Source organism: Oryctolagus cuniculus, chromosome 2 (assembly GCF_051225735.1).
Source record: "Oryctolagus cuniculus isolate XC-2025 breed Fujian yellow rabbit chromosome 2, ASM5122573v1, whole genome shotgun sequence".
Taxonomy (NCBI): Eukaryota; Metazoa; Chordata; class Mammalia; order Lagomorpha; family Leporidae; genus Oryctolagus; species Oryctolagus cuniculus.
Genome location: NC_142868.1, coordinates 177,102,279 through 177,123,954, shown reverse-complemented (window position 1 = coordinate 177,123,954; position 21,676 = coordinate 177,102,279). Strand labels below are relative to the sequence as shown.

At 45.0% G+C, this 21,676-nt stretch overlaps 1 protein-coding gene across 1 annotated transcript in view; it reads right to left on the bottom strand.

Annotated features, from left to right (window-relative positions):
• Nucleotides 1-21,676, bottom strand: part of LOC100344894 (calpain-13) — a 63,226-nt gene that overhangs the window by 35,972 nt on the left and 5,578 nt on the right. Inside the window, exons 2-5 of the mRNA XM_070069722.2 lie at nt 14,699-14,745; nt 10,336-10,567; nt 5,800-5,872; nt 4,678-4,793 (exon numbers count right to left, since the gene is read on the bottom strand). Of these exons, the coding sequence (XP_069925823.2) occupies nt 4,678-4,793; nt 5,800-5,872; nt 10,336-10,533 (387 nt within the window). The 5' untranslated portion in view covers nt 10,534-10,567; nt 14,699-14,745. The remainder of the gene's footprint in view (nt 1-4,677; nt 4,794-5,799; nt 5,873-10,335; nt 10,568-14,698; nt 14,746-21,676) is intronic.

Genomic DNA, 21,676 nt, shown 5'->3' with positions numbered 1-21,676 from the left:
TACTGTAAAGTCATTTATTGGATTGCTTTGAAGTAATGGGAAAATGATAATGTTTTATGTAGAAAGTGCTTTGCCATTCTAGTAGAATATACACAAGGAAATTTAAAAAAAAGTAGGGGAGGGAGGAGGATAGGGACAGGGACAGCGACAGAGAGAGGAAGAGGGAGAGAGTCCTGGCTTGAAAGAGCACTTCCGGTGGGTTTTCTTCTAAAAGTTTCCTCCCCTCTCTTCTCCTCCCAGATAACAGGGACCAGGCTTGCTCTGTCTACACAAAGGGAGCACAGGTAAGAGTTCCATTCCAGATAAGGTGCAGTTGACCTGACTGTGGCCAAGAATGAGACTACTGACCTATGTGTCCTGGTTCCTGGCTCTGGGTGAGGAGGACTGGCATTTGGACAACGCCTGTAGACTCCCAAGAACCATGCTGGTGCCATCTTTGCAATAGCCAAGGGTCTGATAAGGAAGCCAGAGCTTTGTTGACAGACCTTTTGAGGTACTCTAGGAAATGGGTCCTTTCTGGAAGCAGGGCCAGAGCACACAGGGACAGGAAGAGGTTGCAGAGGTCAGCACCACAGCCGCTTCTGCAGAACCACGTGCGGAAGAGCACAGTGTGTCCCACCTGGGCCTTAGGTTGTCCAACCACCTCCCTAACTCCCTCTATGCTGGCAGCCCCAGGACAGACTCAGAAACAGCTCAGCCCTGGAGCCTTTCAGCTGCTCCTGTGGTGTGGTCCTCGGACCAGCAGCAGCAGCAGCACCTGGGCACCTGTTGGAAGATCAGGATACACATGTTGGCACACAGGAAGCAAGAACATGATGAAGGTGGGAGCCCAGGATAAAGGCACGGAAATCTGGCTGAGCAGGAGGCAGGACTTCAGATTGAAAATGCTGAATTCCAGTGAGATGAGTTTCTTTGCTTTTTCTTTCTTTTTGTAAATAAAGATTTATTTATTTATTTGAAAGGCAGGGCTGGGCCAGGTTGAAGCCAGGTGCTTCTTCCAGGTCTCCCATGTGGGTGCAGTGGCCTAAGCACTTGGGGCATCTGTTGCTGCTTTTGCCAGGCCATTAGCAGCAAGCTGGATTGAAGTGGAGCAGCTGGGACTCAAACTGGCACCCATATGGGATGCCAGCTCTGCAGGCAGCAGCTTTAGTTGCTGCACCACACACTGGCCCCATGAGATGAGTTTCTAGAAGGCATATATCCAGATAGAGTCTTGAGAATTTCCTGAACTCCATAAAGACAGACAGACAGACAGACAGACACACACACACACACACACACAAACATGATAGCGAGCAAATGAGCGAGTGAGCATCTCTTACAGACAAGCAGCCAGGAAGCCCGTGCTGAAAGTCAGGAGAACAGAGTAACTCTGGATCTCTCTTCTGCACTGTTAGATACTACAAGACAGTGGGGCAACGCTTACAGACTTCCGAGGAAAAGGAACGGGATCCCAGAATTGCACGTCTGAGTGTGACCTGTTCTCGAGGGCGAGCCTGTGAGACTTCCTGTCATCTGAGGAGGTGATTGAAGGTCTTGCTTCTCTCCATGGAGGAGACGTTAGAGGAAAAGTGTTAAGACAAGGAGGAAAGGGAAGAAACAGTGGCGGCTAGTGACTTTTCAGTTTCTTCTTACGTACTTATATATATAAGAGACATACTCATCACACTGGGAAAATGACAGCAATGGCAAAGGGTCAGCCAAGGATGGAAGGGAAGTATGAGGGCGAGGTGCCAAGATGACAGCAGGAGAACATGAACTCGTGGCCAAAAGCAAGGTAAGCGCAGCAGGTGGGGACCCTACGCAAGCTTTACGACGCCGACAAGAAGATGGCAAGATTATAACCCCATGACCAGCAAAGAAGAGCACAGGCAGAGGCCGGCCTGAAGGTCTGGAAGCATCAGGGATCTCCAGAGAAAAGCCATGAGGGGCAGCTTTGTTTCAGAACTTGGTACAGCAAGCAGGCAAATGAGGCTGAGACAAAACAGACAGCGCAGGTGATGCCAACTGCAAGTCAGAACAGGTGTTGATTCCCTACACGAAACTGACGAATGAGTGGATGGTCCGCATCTCTTGTGCATCCAGGAGCCACTCACAGGAGCTGTCCTGGACGCGGCCACAAATACAAATAACTTAGTAATTTTCCCAAACGGAGATAGACATTGTATAAATTATATTCTCTGACCATAATTTAATAAAATGAAATCCCAGCAACTGGAATATTACTCTCTGCAAACTTAATCACTTGAGAATAAAATAAACATTAATAAAAACCACCATGTGAAAGAAAAAAATGAAACTAAGAACACAACATCTTAACATTGATAAAAGGAAGTCATTTATATTGAAACCGATAGCTACAGGTAAGATCTCAGAGATAAATTATGAGCCTTACATTACTGAGAAAAAACTAAGGATATTAAATGTGTAACTTCAGGAAAGAAACAAAACGAACAATAAAATTAACCAGGAGAACATAAAAGAATAAAAATTAAATTTGGCCGGTGCCATGGCTCACTAGGCTAATCCTTCGCCTGCGGCACACGCACACCGGGTCAGGGCGCCGGATTCTGTCCCAGTTGCCCCTCTTCCAGTCCAGCTCTCTGCTGTGGCCCAGGAAGGCAGTGGAGGATGGCCCAGGTGCTTGGGCCCTGCACCCGCATGGGAGATCAGGAGGTAGCACCTGGCTCCTGGCTTCGGATTGGTGCAGCGCGCTGGCCGTAGCAGCCATTTGGGGGTGAACCAATGGAAGGAAGACCTTTCTTTCTGTCTCTCTCTCTCACTGTCTAAATCTGCCTGTCAAAAAATAAATAAATAAAAAATAAAATTAAATTTAATTTAATTATTTAGAAAAAATTTCAAAAAAATAAGAAAAATGAAAACCCAAAGTTAATTTGCTAAAATAATTAGTTATATCAATTGGTTGGATTAAGAAAACTGGAAAAATGAACATCTAGCACTGTGACTGAGAAGGCAGGCTTAGCCATAGATTACAAGATGGAATGAACCCTCTGAAAATCGTACGTGGAACTCTATGGCAGTACATTTGGAAATACAGAAGAAACAGTGGAGTTTTTTTCTTGTAAAGCATAAATTTCCAGACCTCATTCAAGTAGAAATACGAGGTTCAGGCAGACCCATAGCTGAATACACTGAGAGAGTTAAAGAAATCACATTTGAAGAGTAGGGAGGCCTTCAACAATGGTCAATCTTACTTTCACAAAACAGATCATCAGGGATTAGCAACTGTTATTCAAATTACTTCATATTTAAAAAGTCATGCATAATCAGTTCATTTTTTAAAATTAGTGTAATTCAAACATGATAAATGTAACATCACTTAGAAACCAATTTCATGCATGATATAGGTAAAAATGCTAACAGCACTTCCAGCACATTGAATCCAACAGTGTATGGAAAGAACAGAATGTCAAGAAAGTATGTTCCTAAAAGCCAGAGAAGGCAGGGTTTCCCTCTTGACCGGCATCCCACATGGGCACGGGTTCAAGTGCTCAATTTGCTCCACTTCTGATCCAACTCCCTGCTGTGGCCTGGGAAAAGCAGCAGAAGGTGGCCCACTTGCTTGGGACCCGGCCACCTATGTGGGAAACCTGGAAGAAGAAGCACCTGGCTCCTGGCTTCAGCCTGGCCCAGCTCCGGCTGCAGCTGCCTCTGGGGAGTGAATCAGTAGATGGAAGATCTCTCACTCTGGCTTTCCCTCTCTCATAACTGTCTTTCAAATAAATAATAAATCTTAAAAAAAAAACCAGAATACTGAGGTTCTTTCCCATGTGACAGACAAAGGAACAAAATAGGTTTTACAAATATTAAAATGAGAGACAGAATTATCTTTACTTACAGATATTATCAGGTAAAGAAAAAAAGGAAAACTAATAAAAAAATTGGTAAGGTAGCTGGATAGAGTTAAATACATAAGTAGTAGCTTTTCTATTTTCCAGCAACATCAAGCTAGAAATGAGAGGAATAAAACCTCATTCACATTCGGTACAAAATCATAAAATATTTGAGAATAAATTTACAAAGAACGGCACAGCACCAATATGAAAACATAACCGCAACATTTTATAGAAGGGCATAAAACTACTTCTGAATACATATAGAGATATACCATGTTTCTGGAAAGGAATAATTAAAATAATAAAACAGTAATTTTTTCCAAATTAATACATACATTTAAGGCTCTTCTATTCTGCATCATAATGGTGCTTCTTTTTAATTAGACTAAAGGGTTTTTTAATGCTCATGAAAGAATAAATGTGCAAGAATTAGGAAGATCTTTTTGAGGAAAGAGTAATGAATAACGAAGGGGAACTCAGCCAGTGAGGTGTTGCAGCTTCATAGAAAGCCCCTGTTATCAACAGAACACGCCATGGCACAGAAATAGACTTGGAGACAAATGTTCAGTGCTGGCTGCAGGATTCTTGACCGACAGCTCTTTCCTCTTGCTAATTGTTTCTGCCATTTCTCTTTATTTGCACAAAAACATTGTGACTCTCCTCTTTCCCATGCGCTGTCAGACCATAAACGCCAGTCCCTTGTAGAGACGGGACTTCCCCCACTCCTCTCTCCAGCTGCCAGGCCATGAGACTCACCCTGCCTCTTGCCACTTCCCTGTGCTCACAGAGAACCTGGTCGTACAGGAAGTGGTACACGTACCTGGAAGCGGAAAATCCCCGCATACTGGTGAGAAAAGCTCTGGTGTTTCATGATCTTCTCCAGACACTGTGGGTTCTGGGTCAAGGAGCCCAGCGCTGCCAGGAACCAGCAGTCTCCTGGAAAAGGGTAGAGCCACGGGAAGCTGACTGGCCACACCTAGAAGCCCCTACCCAGTATTTCACAGGTCCCTGTCTCCAGGGTCTGCACAGCTCCTTCTCAATCCCGTATCTGCAATGCCTGGAAGCAGAAATGTCTAGCTTTTGGATGTTGGGACATTTGAATATCCCAAAGAAAATATCCTGGGGATGGCCTCATGTCTAAACATGAAACACCCTTTTCTTCCCAGGTTACCTTAGACACAGCCTGAAGGCAATGTGACACAGCATCTGTAGTGCAGCTGCATCTTACTGCAATCCATCACGTCAGGTGTGGAATTTTCCACGGTGGCATCATGCCAGCCCCCAAAAAGTTTGGATTTTAGAGCGTTTTGAATTTTGGAGTTTTGGATTATGGCTGTACAGATTGTAATGGTTTCCTACCCTTTGAGAGAGCACTGGGGGAAGGATTCAGTGGGTCAGTTCTGAGCAAGATAGGCAAAGGGCTGGTGGTGTTCGTGGCAGTGGTGGTAGCTGACAGTGAGTGAAGATGGGGCGAAGATGCCCCAGCCAAACCTGGGGTGAAGCTGAGGAGCCGACATAATCCTGATTCTCTTTTGGCCATAGGCACCCAGGGCTAACATCATAGTGAGTTTGGCTGCCAACATCAGGGACAAGAGTGTTCCGTGCAATTGCAGTAACCAGATTTCTATTTTTCTCTGCTCATATTTGCTCAGCCCCTGTGCATGCTGGGAACCCTATAGCCCTCACCGGATTTCTCTCCTCTTCCCCGCTGAGGACTGTGTGGTCTTGAGTTCCTCTTTGGATGTCATGTGAGCCCTTCCCTCCCACACTTTCCATGCAGTCAATCCTTGCCATGACATTTCATGCCACAAAGACGCCCATGGAGAGATCATCTCTCCAGGCAGGAGAAGCCCAGATGGGGGATTATGGGCTGGTGTACAGATGGGCATCTATCTACTTGGTCCAAGACACAGTGGCTTCCCAGAAAAAGCTGATTTCTTACCTGCTTTTCCTTGTTGGATGTCAAATCTGCTCACACCTTCCAGGATGAAGTGAGGGGGGCCCACTGACAAATCCTTAGGAAAGAGGAAGAAACACTATAGCATCCTTTGTCCTCTATGTCCCAGGGGGGTTCCTAAGACATCATTCCCTTTGTCTTTGAAGGACCGAGGTTAAATCTTAGGTGAGTACTGAAAATCGGAGTTTGAACCTTCCCTTTGTTCTTCAGCTTTTCCTGCTACCAGGAAGGCAGGAATCAGAGGCAATGATGCCCACACAAACTGCTTGAGGATAACATAAATGAGGATTCAAGATTCTTGTAGCAAATAGCCTTCCGCAAACCAGCGTTTTATTAAGAGGTTGCAAATGGACAAAACAGAATGGGATATCTGTATTAGAGGAGACATTTCTAAACATAATACAGTACCAGACCAGCTCACACCGAAGCTTAGGCATTCTGGACTCCAGGTTCAAATCCAGCCTTATGGCCTTATGCCACATGGGACATGCGATTGCTCAGTTCTTGCCCACTGCTCAGATGCGGCTAACTCAGACTGAGACCGGAAGGTGCCTGGGCCCTTGTCCCATGTGCTGTTTACTCAGTGTCCAATTCTTCCCTGACCTCCAACACACAAAGCACCTGCCAGCCACAGAAAGGGCGGGGTGAGGCAGGGTGGAGGATTCCAGAGAGCAGCAGTGTCTGGCAGAATTTGAGGGACTCTGAGCTGACCTGAGAGTTCCTGCAGGGGGCCCACATGCACACTGAAGGCACACTGTGCCAGGGTCTGTCTCCCGTCCCAGCCACAGCCAGGCCTCGAGGTTTGTGTGCACAAGGAGCCCTCGGTGTTCGTCTCAGCTACCTCTCAGTGCAGCTCTGCCTGCAGTTCTGTGGTACAAGGCGCACAGCTTGGTAATTTTGGCTGTGTCATTTCTTCTCATATTGACAAGCAAGTTCCCAGGGTACGGGGCAGGGCTGTAAATGGGTTCTTTGGCTCCACAGTGATCAGCATACAGAGTCATGTGTCCAGGAGCACCTGCCAGCCCTGCCTGAGCTGCCAGTCTCCTGGTGGAGGTGCAGACTCCAGGACAAACAGAAGTGTACACCTCACCCAGCTGAGGGCATCCTCCCCCTGCACTGCTTCCCTGCTTTCCCAACAGACACCAGCCCGTCGGATGCCAGGCGGGACACGCTCAGGCCCAGGCCTGCAGGGTGGGGGTCACCCGGCCAGAGCCAAGGCTGGACAGAACCGCATCTCCTCTAACACAAGCCAGCAGGGAAGAAGGCCCTGCCTGAGTCTGGCAGTGTGCTGGGGCCACGGAGCCAATTTTAAAACACCTTGGGGGCACCCTAAGAGCTTTTGAAATGAAGATTTGTTTATTTTTATTTTAAAGGCAGAGAGAAATAGAGAGAGAGAGAGAGAGAGAGAGAGGGAATCTCCCATCTGCTGGTTCACTCCCCAATAGTCAGGGCTGTCAGGCCACAGCCAGGAGCCAGAACTCCATGTTGGCCTTCTCAGACTCACCAGTGGAAACTGGGAGCAGCAGCAGGGGCAGAGACGGCACTCGAACCCCAGCACTCTGATACGGGATGCTGGCACCTCAGTGTCTCAAGTGTGCCACCCCACCCTCCACTCCATCGCACTTTTTCCATACTGGAAAAGGAGTTGGATCTTTTAAAGGAGGCTGCTGCCATGAGCAGGGACACCCAGAGCCCTCCTCTCATGGGACTTTCACAGGCTGGGGCCCCACGGCGGGACCAGGAGTGAGGACTGTTTCACTCCATTCCTCTGCCACGGAGCTGCAGCCCTTCCTCGTGGTGGGCATGCTTGGAGAGCCCCGACAGACAAACCGGTGTGGATTCTGCCATGACAGTTCTCCCTGCATGACCTTGAGCCTCGAGCTCTCTGCTCTGCTTGGCTAAGCCTCAGTATCCTTCCATGTAAAATGAGCATGAACACAGAACAGGTGCACCCAGGTGGGAGAAACACGTGATAGAGCCACCATGGCAAGGGCCAGCTGCTGGATGCCACGACTATGCCCTGCAGTGGAGGAGAACCAGACCTGCCACCTGGAATGAGGAGCAGGAAGTGCAGTGCTTAGCTCAGCAGCTGACAGAGTCCTTGCTCAATAAATATTGATGCAGTTCTTTTGTAATACCTGCAGAATGAAAAAGGCTGCCCCCACAGGCCAAGGCAGAGTCTAGGGCGCAGTCATTATTGAACATGATAGAATATAAACACGAATTAGGCAGCGGCCCTGTTGGGGGTGGACCAGCGGAAGGAAGACCTTTCATTCGGTCTCTCTCTCTCACTGTATAACTCTGCCTGTCCAAAAAAAAAAAAAAAAAAAAAAAAGAGAGAGAGAGTGAGAGAGAGAGAGGGAATCAGTGGATGGAAGAATGGATGGAAGAATCTCTCTCTGTCTCTCTCTCTAACTCTGACTTTCAAATAAATAAATAAATCTTAAAAAAAGAAAAGGAAATGCTCTCTCTGGGGTTAGGTACTGGGTGAAGTGGTTAAGATGCTGCTGCTTGGATGCCTGTGTTGCATGTTGGGAGTGACTGGGTTTGAGTATGGCTCTACCCCTGACTCCAGCTCCCTGCTAATGTGCACCTGGGGAGGCAACAGGCAGTGCTCCAGTGGCTGAGTCCCTGTCAGCCTTGTGGAAAACCTGGCTCTGGTTCCTGTCTCGGGCTGTTTGTGACCACAGTTACAACTATGGCTGTCAAGGTCATTACAATGTTGAAGGGTTGAACACATTGGTTTATTCCTCTGCCATCCTGCCTAGAAAAGAGGGCAACCCGAGTTTTCTCTAATGCACATACAAGATGGAAAGTTGCATCTCACAACTCAGAGTCATTCATTCAAGTGTTCTATCACTCATTCACCCAAATCCTAGCTGAGTTCCCATTATGCATTCATGTCCATGTGAGTAAGAATATTGTATGTGGAGTCAGGAGTCTGAATTTCAATCCTGGACCCTTCCCTTCCCTAACCATGTCACCTGGGCAAGTCTCATCACCTGGCTGAGCCTCAACTCACCTTCCTATAAAATTGGGAGCAAACAGAGGAGATAAAGGAAGAGAGGACACACGGAAAGTCCTCAAAAGTTCTAGGAAAATATGCATGTTGCCAGCTCTGAGCCAAGGGAACGTCACATTTAAGGGCTCAGAGTCATTCATTCATTTGTTCACTCACTCGTGTATTCATTCATCCAAATCCTAGCAGAGTCCCTGTTACGCACTCAAGTACCACGTGAGGTAAAGAACAGCATGTGTGGTGCCTGCCTCAGCTCTCCCTGACAGGTGAAGGTCAGAAGAATGAAGTTGTTGGTGGAGATTTACTGAGGATGGATAATGAGAAAGACCCTAGGAGGCTGAAATACCCACATCTTCCTTTAAGCAGCTCCTCAAGCCTAACCTCATCCCCATGGACGCTTCCCTTCCCCTAAGCTACAAATCTGTCTAGATGCAGGGAAGAGGCTGTCTCCCGTACAGCTGGATGCCGTCAACGTTTCCCTGTGGCAGATATCCACTACGTATCCACAGCCAGAAAGTTCCTTTTCTGTTTAAACTCCCCTGGCCATATTGAAAGAGCCCAGTAGAATGCTTGGTGGGTATTCAGTGTTTAGTGATGGCTACTGATATTAGATTCATTAACTTACTAGATATTATCCTGTTTTCCCTTGGTCTGGGTTGTGCCATCAGTTTGCAGAAGCACCAACAGCAGCAATGGGTTTCAGAACCCTCACAATGGTTCTAATCCAGATCTTTTGCCTCAACATTAATCCCGAGGAGAGTATGACCATGAGAAATATCCCATGGAGTTTCACACCCTAAAATTGAGATTGTTCTAGAAAAATCATCAGGGCTCCCCTTGCTGCAAGGCAGAACTAGTAGTGGACATCTGCTGGGGCGGGAATGAGGCTGGTTTAAACATTGCTCTGCTATATCTCCTTAGTTTGATGGCTGATGTCTGAAATTCTTTTATAGGTGATCAATTTTCTATAAGATTAAACATGTAAATATAAAAGAGAGGCAGGGCAAGAACTGAAATTCATCCTACAGTATGAATGACTGACATGATATATTCCCTGGGAGGAAATTCAGATAGGGATACAGAAAAGGACATACAGTTATTGATATCTGAAGAGAATAAAGGATGGCAGACTGATAAATGGACCCAATAACGGAGGTGGAAGAGACTCTGTAGACCAACTACTATACCTATAGACCAACTACTATAATATTCATAACTGGGGTTTCCCATTTTTCTGGTGAGAAAACTGAGGCATTTTAACCTAGTGATGTGCTCACTCAACATAATGATGTAGTTTGTTAGAACTGGGTTACGTACAGCTCAAGGTTCCCAGGTCCTGTTTTCATTAGTCTCCCCATCCCCCCGAGTGCATACACCACTGACCACTGTAGCAGAGGGACCAGGCCAGTTTCATTCTGAGTCCTTCCTCCTTTTAGTGGGAGGCACCAAGGCAGGTGCTCCAAGGGTCCCAGAGCTGGGTGTGTTCTTGGGGGTTCACTCACGTGTGGCCGCTTCCACTCCACTTGGGACAGGTTCTTTCCCTGGAGCAACTTCTGGCCTATGGAAGAAGCCATGGCGGGGAATGTCTCATCCTCAAAGAGCTGGCGCCTGCTTAAGCAATGATCCCGCAAGGAGCTGAAGTCCTGCTCCTTGAACTTGATGAAGGAAGACTCTGCCACAGGCCTGCAGTTTTGTGCCATGACTCCCTTGTGAAACTTCGGAGATGGTTTCTTTCTGGTGAGAGAAGGAATATTTTCTGGAGTGAGCTGTCAAGTCATTTGGATCATCAGCCCTGAGTCTATAAGGGTACTCAGATGTCCACTACCCTCCCCTCCATTTACAAGTGGGAGGACTGAGACCCAGATCCACGCTGTTCCTGGTGACGTGGCCAGTGGGTAGGCAAGCCTCAGGTAGAATTCAACATTCTTACTCCAGATCTGCATTCAGTCTGCTGTACTGAACAGCTTCACCGTGCGCTCCAATGTACCTGAGAGCCTACCGGGCCATTGACACATTTAATGGACACTGGTTGAGCATTGACCTGTGCCAGGCGTTCTCTGGAATACTGGCAATCCAAATATAAATACAACATGATCTTTATCCCCTAGAGGCTCATTATCAAGTGGGAAAGATGGAAGACATTTCAATAACTATATATATCATCCAACAGGAAGAGTTCAACTGAAAATGTGTACAAAGTCCGGTGGAGTAAAGAGGAGGAGCTGTGAATTGCATGGCACTCTGAATGACTCTCTCACTGGCAGTGACCTTTGAATTGTGCCTTCCAGGAAGAGGAAATTTCCAGGCACAGGATGGATTGACTTCTTTCCAAAGTGCCTACGGGCACCCCGAGTGGTCAGCGTACGGAGGTCCAGCAGTTGGGCTGGAAATGTCTTGGAGCACTGGACAGAATGTAGAGTCACTGGAGGCTTTGTTGGTTTTGTGGGGCAGGGGGCAGGGGGAGCTAATGGCAGGGACTTTGGAAGAGATGGCCAGCAATATGGGTTAGAGTCAGATTCTGAAGGGTTTTACATCCTGCAAGCAGGGTCTGAAGAGGTAGGGTCTGATCAGATGGATTAGATCTGATGTCCAGTGGTGATGTAGGGAGCAAGTTGGGAGCCAGGTGGAGAGGATGAGAAGAGATAGAAGTGAGGAGGCTGCTGCTCTTGTCCATGGGACAGACAATGATAGAGAGTGGAGAGTGAACATGGCAGAGGGGAGAGAGACTTCAGGTGGAACCAAGAGGATTAGTTGGTAAATTGAATATGGCAAGGAGGGGGGAAGGAGTAAAAAACAAGACATGGTGGAGAACGGTCACGTGGTTTTGAAGTTTGCTTTCCATGTCCATCAAGTCTACAATACTGAGCTAATCCTAGAGCTTGGACAGCTACATCTCTACCTGTGTGGACTGATCAGCCCACCCTTGCAGGGCTAGTTGTAGTGTTCCATGAGGTTTGACCTAAAAGAACACACATACAGTCGGCGTTCAATGAATGTGCATGCCCCAATTTCCCTAAAAAGAAGTCGAGTAAGTCTGAGGTTTTTCATTCAGGCCACCATAAGGATGATACTGTCTGCCAATATATATATCAGATCCTGTACCTGTGCGCTGGCCTGGGTCTCGATGCAGAATCCACGCTTACCAGTTGTGGGGCTTGAAAAACCTCCTCAGACCCCAAGGTGCTGCTTTTACAGCTTCTCCATCAGTCTGCTTAGGTGGCACAAAAGACCCCAGCGTCTGTGTGTCCCACCCCTCCCCATCTCACATGGGAAAAGGAATCATGTGATCAAGAATGTGACGTGAACCTAAGCAAGTGATTGTAAGCAAACTTACAATAACTTAGTAATTTTCTTACAGCTAAATGACTGTATGTGGCAAATTGTTTAGATTTCACAGATTAGAATATTACCAATGAAATGTAATTTGGAGGGAAATGTACATACAATTGTCTTGCAAACAGGATATGAATAATTTATATTTGAACTAGTAGATGGAACAATGTGTAATTGTCATATTTGTAGGTAATTTTGGTTAAATATAGTCAGTTTTGTATGGTTTAACCTAAGGTAAAAAATGGTTAAATATACACAATTTCATTTGGTTTTTACTTAACATGATATATACATTTCTTCAACATAGGTTTTGTAAAATAACAAGTCAAAATATCCAATATGCCTCACCATTCGCAATAGGGTTAAGCCCACAACAAATTAAATAAACAGTGATGAAGCTGAAATAACAGCCAGGCATCACTCAAGAGCAAGAAAACAGTGACAGAAATTGACAACTCAAGGCAAAGGCAGTAACACCTGGTAATGAAGAGTTGTGAAAATTGTGGGTTTACCAGCTCTCCGTGTGTGCTCAGGGACAGCTTTGCCAAACTTCCCACCTCTCTGTGAAATATTAGCACATAAGATCAACTCATGTGGTGAGCTAATTTTAGTTCATGAAAATTAAACTGGTTACCCTTAATAACACAATCTGGGATTCCAGCAAGCAGCCCTTACTTGTATGGAGAAAATGAACATCTAAAGACTTGCTTCACATCTCCATAAGCATCATAAAATTGGGTCCCATGGGGGCTGGGGCTATGGCATAGCAGGTAAAGCCACGGTCAGCAGTACCGGCATCCCATATGGGCACCTGTTTGAGTCCTGGCTGCTCCACTTCTGATCCAGCTCTCTGCTATGGCCTGGGAAAGCAGTAGAAGATGGCCCAAGTCCTTGGGCCCTTGTACCCATGTGCACCCCGACGTGGGAGACCCAGAAGAAGCTCCTGGCTCCTGACTTCGGATCAGAGCAGCTCTGGCTGTTGCAGCCAATTGGAGAGTGAACCAGCGAATTCTCTCTCCCTCTCTGACCCTCCTTCTCTGTGTAACTTTGACTTTCAAATTAATAAATAAGTATTTAAAAAACTTTGACTTTCAAATAAATAAATAAATCTTAAAAAAAAAATCAACTGGCTCCCAGCCCACCTGCAGAACCCCACTGCTCATGCTGGGTAGTGATCTGGCTGGACTTCAGGAACTCCCATTCTTTTTTTAAAAAATATTTATTTTATTTATTTGAAAGTGAGAGTTACAGAGAGAGGTAGAGACAGAGAGGTCTTCCATCGGCTGGTTCATTCCCCAGGTGGCTGGCTGCAAGGGTCAGAAATGGGCTGATCCAAAGCCAGGAGCTTCTTCTGGGTCTCCCACATGGATGCAGGGGCCCAAGGACTTGGGCCATCTTCTACTGCTTTCCCAGGCCATAGTAGAGAGCTGGATTGGAAGAGGAGCAGCCGGGATTAGAACCAGCACCCAAATGGGATGCCAGTGCTTCAGGCCAGGGCTTTAACCCACTGCACCAAGTGCCCGCCCCTGGAACTCCCATTCTAATATTTACTTTCCTCATTGGTGAAGTGGAGATGATAGTAGTGGTACACACATCATAGGGGTGCTATGAGGTGCAGAGGAAGCCACACTTGTAAGATGCCTATCACATGGATAGGTAAATGGACAGTGGTCAGTTAATACAGTTATCCATGTGATGCAATTATTTTGGGTGTGGAGAGAATGTGCAGAGACCCAACAGCCCCAAGAGGAGGATGTGCTCATACCCAGGACAGGCTAGGCTCAGAGAGGCTGGCAGAGGGGAGGGCCACAGTGGGCGGCCAGACCTGTGTCCTCAGCTCTGCTGCTGCTCACCACTCATGACTGGCCTGCCCAGGCCCAGGGGGAACAGAAAGGCTGTGGGGACCACTCACAGGAATACATCTAATGCTGGAGGAGCTGGGCACCTCTGAGGGGAGAATCTTTATCTTTTTTTAAAGATTTATTTATTTGAAAGGCAGAGTTGGGGTGGGGGAGAGACAGAGATAGAGGGAGAGAGACAGACGTATCTTCAATCTCCTTTCATCTTCCATTTGGGACACCTGCTGCTGCTCTCCCAGATGCATTAGGAGGGAGCTGGGTTGGAAGTGCAACAGCCAGGACTAGAACTGGTGCTTATGTGGGATGCTGGCATTGTAGGCGGTGACTTAACCTGCTGTGCCACAGCATCATCAACTGAGGGATGAACCTTGGTGAATAAAAGGGAAGGCAGGCAGGGGAAGCTTGCTCGGCAACCCCTCCCCCCAACCCAGCCCCAACTCACACACACACACACACACACACACACACTCACACACACCTCCCACCTACCAGGCTTTCCCTTTCTCTTTGAACTGCTCATGTCATTGCTGGGGAACAGCCTGAAGCCTCACTTTCTCAGGATGGGCGTATAGAACATGCCAACAGGTCCCTCTTGTGTGCCCCAGGAGGGACCCCCCAAAGTGTTCTCACTCGTCACACTGGTTTCTTCCCCTTTTTTCTACTTTACACTTACCTCACAAGCCAAGACAGCCAAAGGCAGAAGACAGCCGCCTGAAGTGACTGAAAGAGAGAGATTAAAGGCCTGGTATTAAGTTTTCTGCTGTTGGGGTAACTTTTGGGGTTAGCAAGAAAAATGGCACTGGAGTGGCTAGCAAGATGGTGAACATAGCTGGCATAAAGCTCTCCCTGGGAGAGTGTGTGTGCTCCTGTCTCCAGCTCCAGAGGCAGGCGGGAGGTGCTGCCGGGGATGGAGGCCTCTTCTGCTCACCTCAGCATCTATGACACAAAGTGAAGCCCAGGTCCTCGCAGTAACCCCTGCCGAGCTGACTGTCTGCTCAGCCTGGGTACCAAAAACCCCTGCACGTTAAGCTTAAACCACAGAGCTCATTTTCTCACACTTCTGGGAATGAGGAAGCTGGCACAGCAGGTGCTGGTGAGAGCCCCCTCCCTGGCTCGTGTCCTCACGCAGCATGGGATGGGGTTGGAAGGGAAGAAAGAGGAATGGGTGGAAGGGAGGGACAGAGAGAGGTCCCTCCACACCTCGTGTTCTTATAAGGCCACAGTCCTATCAGATTAGGCTCCACTCTTTAACCTTAGGTAACTTCTAGAGACCTGGTTTCACAGACAGTCCCCCCGGGGTCAAGGCCCCTTGTGAAGCTGGCAACAGAATAATTCAGGCCACAGCATTGACTGGCCCCGGGCTGGCCCAGTGCCTCTCTCAGGCCTGGCTGCCTAGTTGAGGGAGAATGTAGATCAAACGGGAGCTGGGTGTATCAATAAGGACCTCCGGCAACAGGTGCTGGATGCCACTGGACACCAGGACAATGACAGAGGAGAGCTTGACAGTGCTGGGTGAGCAGACATGTCTTGGATTCACAGTAGAAAGGGGATGAGGGCTCCTGACTGACCGAGATGTCTCAGGTAATACCAAGGCCCGCTAATGGGGCTCCACAGTATTTTTGGTCTGCCAGTACCTGGCGCCAAACCAGGCACATAACAGATACTCAATGCACTGCTGGCAGGTGTTGTCAGAATGAATGTCACATAGCAGTTCTTCCTGGGTGTGTCCTGTGGAGCAGTAGCTTTCTGATGTGCATCATAACCAGCAGCTTATGTGGCCGAATTGTTCTGGGAAACATTTCATACTGATCAATCTCTACGGGGATTCACAAGAAGCTCGAAGAAGTCCTCAGTGAAGAAACTGAAGTTCACTTTCAGGGTTTCACACACAGGACTGGCAAGCCCTTTTGTTGGAGAATGGTTACATACATAGAAAAGATTCACAGAAGTTAAATGACTTCAGGATCCCCGGCCTCCAGTCCTCATTCTGCCCCTTCATAGCTCTCTGACCCCAGGGAATTTCCTGAGCACCGAGCACCTAAGTTTCTTCTTTCGCCAAGGATGCTTGATGCAAAAACCCAATGAGAAAATAGACAGGAGATGTAAGCTATGAGCCTTAGGCAAGAACACCCATTATTAGTTACTTTTCTGGTTCTAATCTTGTCCTATGCTTCCTTGCATTTCTCCCTCCTACACTGTGAAAATGAAGAGTTGTGAGAACAGACACAGCTGAATCTAAATCACACCTGCCTGGGCACAGGGTAAGGGCGTTTTACCTCACCTTCCCCCTTCCTCCCAGTTGTTCTTCTACACGAAATGCACAGGCTGGACTTCATAGCAATAGGATATTTAAGAAAACCCCAAATAACTCATGAGTGAACGATGATGTCATAAGTCAGATTTAAAAAAAAAAACTCAAAATAAAAGCAAATAACAAATACAAGGGCACAACTTAATAAAATAGACCATGGAGGAAACAGGAAAAGTAAAAATCTGTCAACAAATTGACACACTCTCCCAGTCAAGCCAAAAAGATCTAAAGAGAGAGAGCAAATAGGGCTGGCACTGTGGCTCACTTAGTTAATCCTCTGCCTGCGGCGCTGGCATCTGATATGGGCGCTGGGTTCTAGTCCTGGTTGCTCCTCTTCCAGTCCAGCTCTCTGCTGTGGCCCAGGAGGGCAGTGGAGGATGGCTCAGGTGCTTGGGCCCTGCACCCGCATGGGAGACCAGTTGGAAGCACCTGGCTCCTGGCTTTGGATCAGTGCAGCGCACTGGCTGCAGCGCGCCAGCCGTGGCGGCCATTTGTGGGGTGAACCAACGGAAAAAGGAAGACCTTTCTCTCTGTCTCGGTCTCTCTCTACTGTCTAACTCTGCCTGTCAAGAAAGAGAGAGAGAGAAAATATCACTATCATCATTGATAAAACGGTTGTCATCATGCATCCTGAAGACATTAAAGACTAACAGGAAAATACTACATACAATCCAATGCTAAAAAATTGATGAGCTATATAAATGTGCTGACCAAAGTTGGTATAAGAAGAAACAGAAACTCTGAATAATCCTATATCCACAAAGAAACTCAATTTGCTAATCAAAGGTTTTCTCACAAAGAAACCCCCAGGCCCACAAAATCTCACTGGTGAAATGTATGATACTTTCAAGGACAAAGTAACACTGATCTCACATAAAAGTCTTCAGAAAATAGAGTAGAAGAGAAACAGACACTGCTGAGTTTATTTTATCAGTTCAGCACCATACTAACAAAACCTCATAAAGAAATTCAGCCCCTGAAAAAAAATTACAGACCAATATTCTCCAATGAATGCAAAGGGATGCAAGGACCCTTGACAAAATTTTAGCAAGTGAAATCCAATAATGTAAGAAAACAAATAGATATTTTATCATGACTAAGTTAAGTTTGTCACAGGAATGGAAGACTGGTTTGCAATTCACCACGTTGAAGGGCTACAAAGACATATATCTATGATTTAAAACACAAAAACAAACCAAAAAAAACTCAGAGAAAACTAGAAACAGTAGGTAACGCTCTTAAATGTACGCAGGGCACCTGTAAAGAACCTACAGGTAACATCATACTTAATAACGGAAGAGTGTATTTTCTTCTCTTTGTGGTCAGAATGAAGGTGGCAATACCCTGATACCCTTGTCACTACATTAACCACAGTACTGAAGGTCCTAGCCCATGCAATAAAGAGAAAAGGCCAAAAGATCAGGAAGGAGAAAAAGTGGCCCCTACTTTAACATCTTGATGGTGGGAGATCCTCAAAACAACTACTGCAAATAATAATTAAACTTAGCAAGGTCACAGATACAAGGTTAATACCCAAAACAGCTTGTATTTCCTACCATAGCAGTAAACAGTAGGAAACAACAGGAAAATAGTAGCACCTAGAAAAAAACGACATAGGAACATATCTAGCAAAAGATCTCTACAAAAAAAAAAACAAACAAATCTTTGACGAAAGAAACTGAAGGAAACCTAAATAAATGGAGAGAAATATCAGAGTCGTTGATTAAAAGATTCAGTAATGACCAGATGACAAGTCCCCCCCGATTACCCATAGCATTTCCACAACATGATACTAACCAAAACTCCAGCATATTCTTTTTATTAGAAATCAACAAGCTGATGCTATAATAAACATCTGAATGAAAAGGATCTAAAATAGTCCAAATTTTCAAGAGAAGAAAAATACTGGAAGACTTAATTAATTGGGCTTTAATACATGTTATAAATCTATAATAAGGGCAAACAGATGGACAGGTAGATTGATGGAGCAGAGTGCAGAATGCAGACACGTGTATGGTCAATTATGTGAGCTAATACAAAGGCAGCTCAATGGGGAAATAAAAGTCTTCCAATAAAAGTGTATCAACAGGCTCGCCATATGGAAAAGAGTAAACAAACCTAGACTACACATCACACCATACACACAAGTGCAAAGGACCATAGACCTAAAGGTAAATCTTAAAATTACATTTCAAAAGACAACATTGGAGAAAACATTTGCTCAATTGAGACAAGTGGAAATGTATTTGATAAGACATAAAAGCTTGGGGGCCGGCATTCTGGCATAGCAGGTTAAGCCTCTGCTTGAGACACCCGCACCCCACAAAGGAACCAATTACAGACGTGGCTGCTCCACTTCCGATCCAGCTCCCTGCTAATAGGCAAGGAAAGAACAGAAGATGGCCCAAGTCCTTGGGCCCCTGGCACCCACAAGGGAGACCTAGAAGAAGCTCCTGGTTCCTGGCTTTGGCCTGGCCCAGCCCTGGTCATTGGGACCATTTGGAGAGTGAACCAGAGGATGGAAGATCTCTCTCTATGTTTCTCTCTCTCTCTCCAACTCTGCCTCACAAATAAACAAAAACATAAATCTTTACAAAAAAGGCACAGAAAAATTTATAAGCCTTACTAGGAAAAAAAAAAGTGGAGGAAAGGTAACTTAGGTTTAGCAAGCTTAAAGAGATACCATTAAGAAAACAAGAAAATCTGGATCAGGAGAAAATGTTCATGGCACATATATCAGAAAAAAGGACTTGTATTCAGAATATGTAAAGAAGAGATAAATAATGAGTGAAAAATAATCCATGAGAATGATCAAAAGATCTGAATGGATACTTTACCGAAGAACATGTAAGTACAGGCAATGATCAACATGAAAACATGTCCCAAATCATAAGTCACCAGTGATACAGAAATTAATAGCATACTGAGAAGTCATTATAGACTTTAGAAAGACTAAAATTGGAAAGATGAGAGTAATTGTGAGAAAATAAAGCAGCCAGAACCTTCACAACATTGTGGTGGATACACAAAATGGTACAGACCCATCAGTAAACAGTGGCAATAAGTTTTCCTAAACTTCTCTTTAAAAATGTCTTAAACATTTCCTAAAAAGGTAAACATCCACATACCATATGATCCAGCCATTCCAGTCCCAAGAATTCACCCAAGAGAAATGAAAGTGCTATGTTCATGCAAAGCTGTGTAGATAAAAGCTCAACACAGGCTTCCACTTAACAGCAAAAACTGGAAACAACCCAAACTCTGTCACAAGGTGAATGAATATACACATTGTGACATAATATAACCATAAAATAAAGCACTACTCAGTAATAAAAAGGAATGAATTATTGATAGACACAACATGAATAAATCTCAAAAAAAACCCACAAAAATACCGAGAGAAACCAATCAAAACAGTACACAGCATATTGTCCATTTATATAAAATCCTAGAAATGCAAATTAATGTACCATGACAGAAATTCTGTGGTTACTCACAAATGGGGATGTAGGGAGCAATGCATTAAAAAGAGTTGTAAGAAAACCTTTGGGGGTGATAGAAATATTTATTGAGTATGGTGATGTTTCACATGTGTAAAAACTCACCAAGGTGTACAGGTTATGTTCAGTTATTGTAAGTCAGTTACAACTAAAGTTGCCTAAAAGTTAAATATACAACTTATGCATCAGCAACTCTTTTTTTTAACCCCACCAGGTTAATAATAGCTAGATTTCACTCACTTCCTCTTCTGTACAACTAACTATCGCCAGTCCTTGGATGTTTAATAATCTTCTCCTGTGTTTTATTGAAAAAGCATGCTGTAAATGTTCTTGGGCACACCTGCTGTTTTCTAGGTCACATTCCCAGGAGTGGAATTTCCAGGTTTAGGGTACACACAGACTCTGCCTCGCCAAGTATGCCAACATTTAATATTTCCAAGGCTGTGCCAGTTTTTAACCTCACCAGTGCTGTAAGAGGTCCCATTGCAATAAATCCTCATTCACCCTTGGTATTGGCAAGCTTCTTATTTGTATCCGTCTAGAGAGTGGAAAGGGCAACCCCCTATGGTCTTAAATTGTTTCCCTGATTACTGTGAAGATTGAGTATCTTTCAATATGTTTCTTCCCCATTCACCGTTCCCTGTCTGGTGAAATGAATACTTATATCTTACACCCATTTGTCCCCTGTGTTGTCTTTTATTTATTGATTTGTAGGAATTCTTCCCCTACACTGGACATTTGTCTTTCATTGGTTGTGTTACCAGTATCTTCTCCCACTCAGGTTTATCCTGTTCATTTTTACAGTGTCTACTGATGAACAGATATCCTCCACTTCACACAGATAGAAATGTATTACAAGCAATTATCAGTTTAACTTTTAGAAGCTGAGCCAAATGTTCATCTTTGTTTTCAGATATTTATTTATTTCTTAAAGAGCAAGCATCCGTGTCTGCTGGCTCACTCCTCAAGTGCCCACAATGGATGAGTGTTTTGGCCAAAGGTGGGAGCCAAGAACACAATCCAGGTGTCCCATGTAGCAGCCAGGAACACAATTTACTTAATAAAAGAAACATTGTGAGTCTTTCTAAAAAATAGAACATTTATTTGTGATTCACATTTTTCTAAAACACTGATTTAAATTTTTTATAGTTCTAAATAATATTTTTAAGAAGCTTGGTATTCATAGCCAAATTTTGTGATGGAACTGCAAAGAGATATTTTTAAGTGTTTGTTAGGAAATAATGCTGGTATTTCTAAAAACAGGTAATAATCTCATTAAAGCCAAGTATTTAATTTCCCTCCACTTCTCCTCCCTACTCACACCCCTAAATAGAGTCCCTACTTTGGAGAAAGACAAAAATATGTAAAACATTTGCTTTTAAAAAGTTTTACAAAACTATCTTTGCAGCAATACTGATACACACAGATATTTCCTTTTCTTTCTTTCTTTCTTTTTTTTAATTTTAGCTCCCATGCCCTCTACCTGTAAGATGGTAAAACGGGATGGGTTGTATAACATGTAGTACAGCAGTGCACTGTAGCATAGTAAGTATAGTGCAGTGAGTAGAATTTTCTACTTGACCCAGAGATGATAGATTAATGATTCTGACTTATCCTGGAACCATTGCACTGTAACAGTCACAGAGCTCTCCTTGTCCTGCTCTGTTCAACATTTCATCTTACTTGTGGAAGAAGATATTGAAATGAAAATGAAGATCCTTTTCAAGTCTTTCAGCATTTTGAATAATAAAAATACAAGAATAACCTTTAACCAACAGATGGCAGAATTAAGATTCCAAATGATCTCAAAACCAAGAAAATGGGGGCCAGCAGTGTGGCA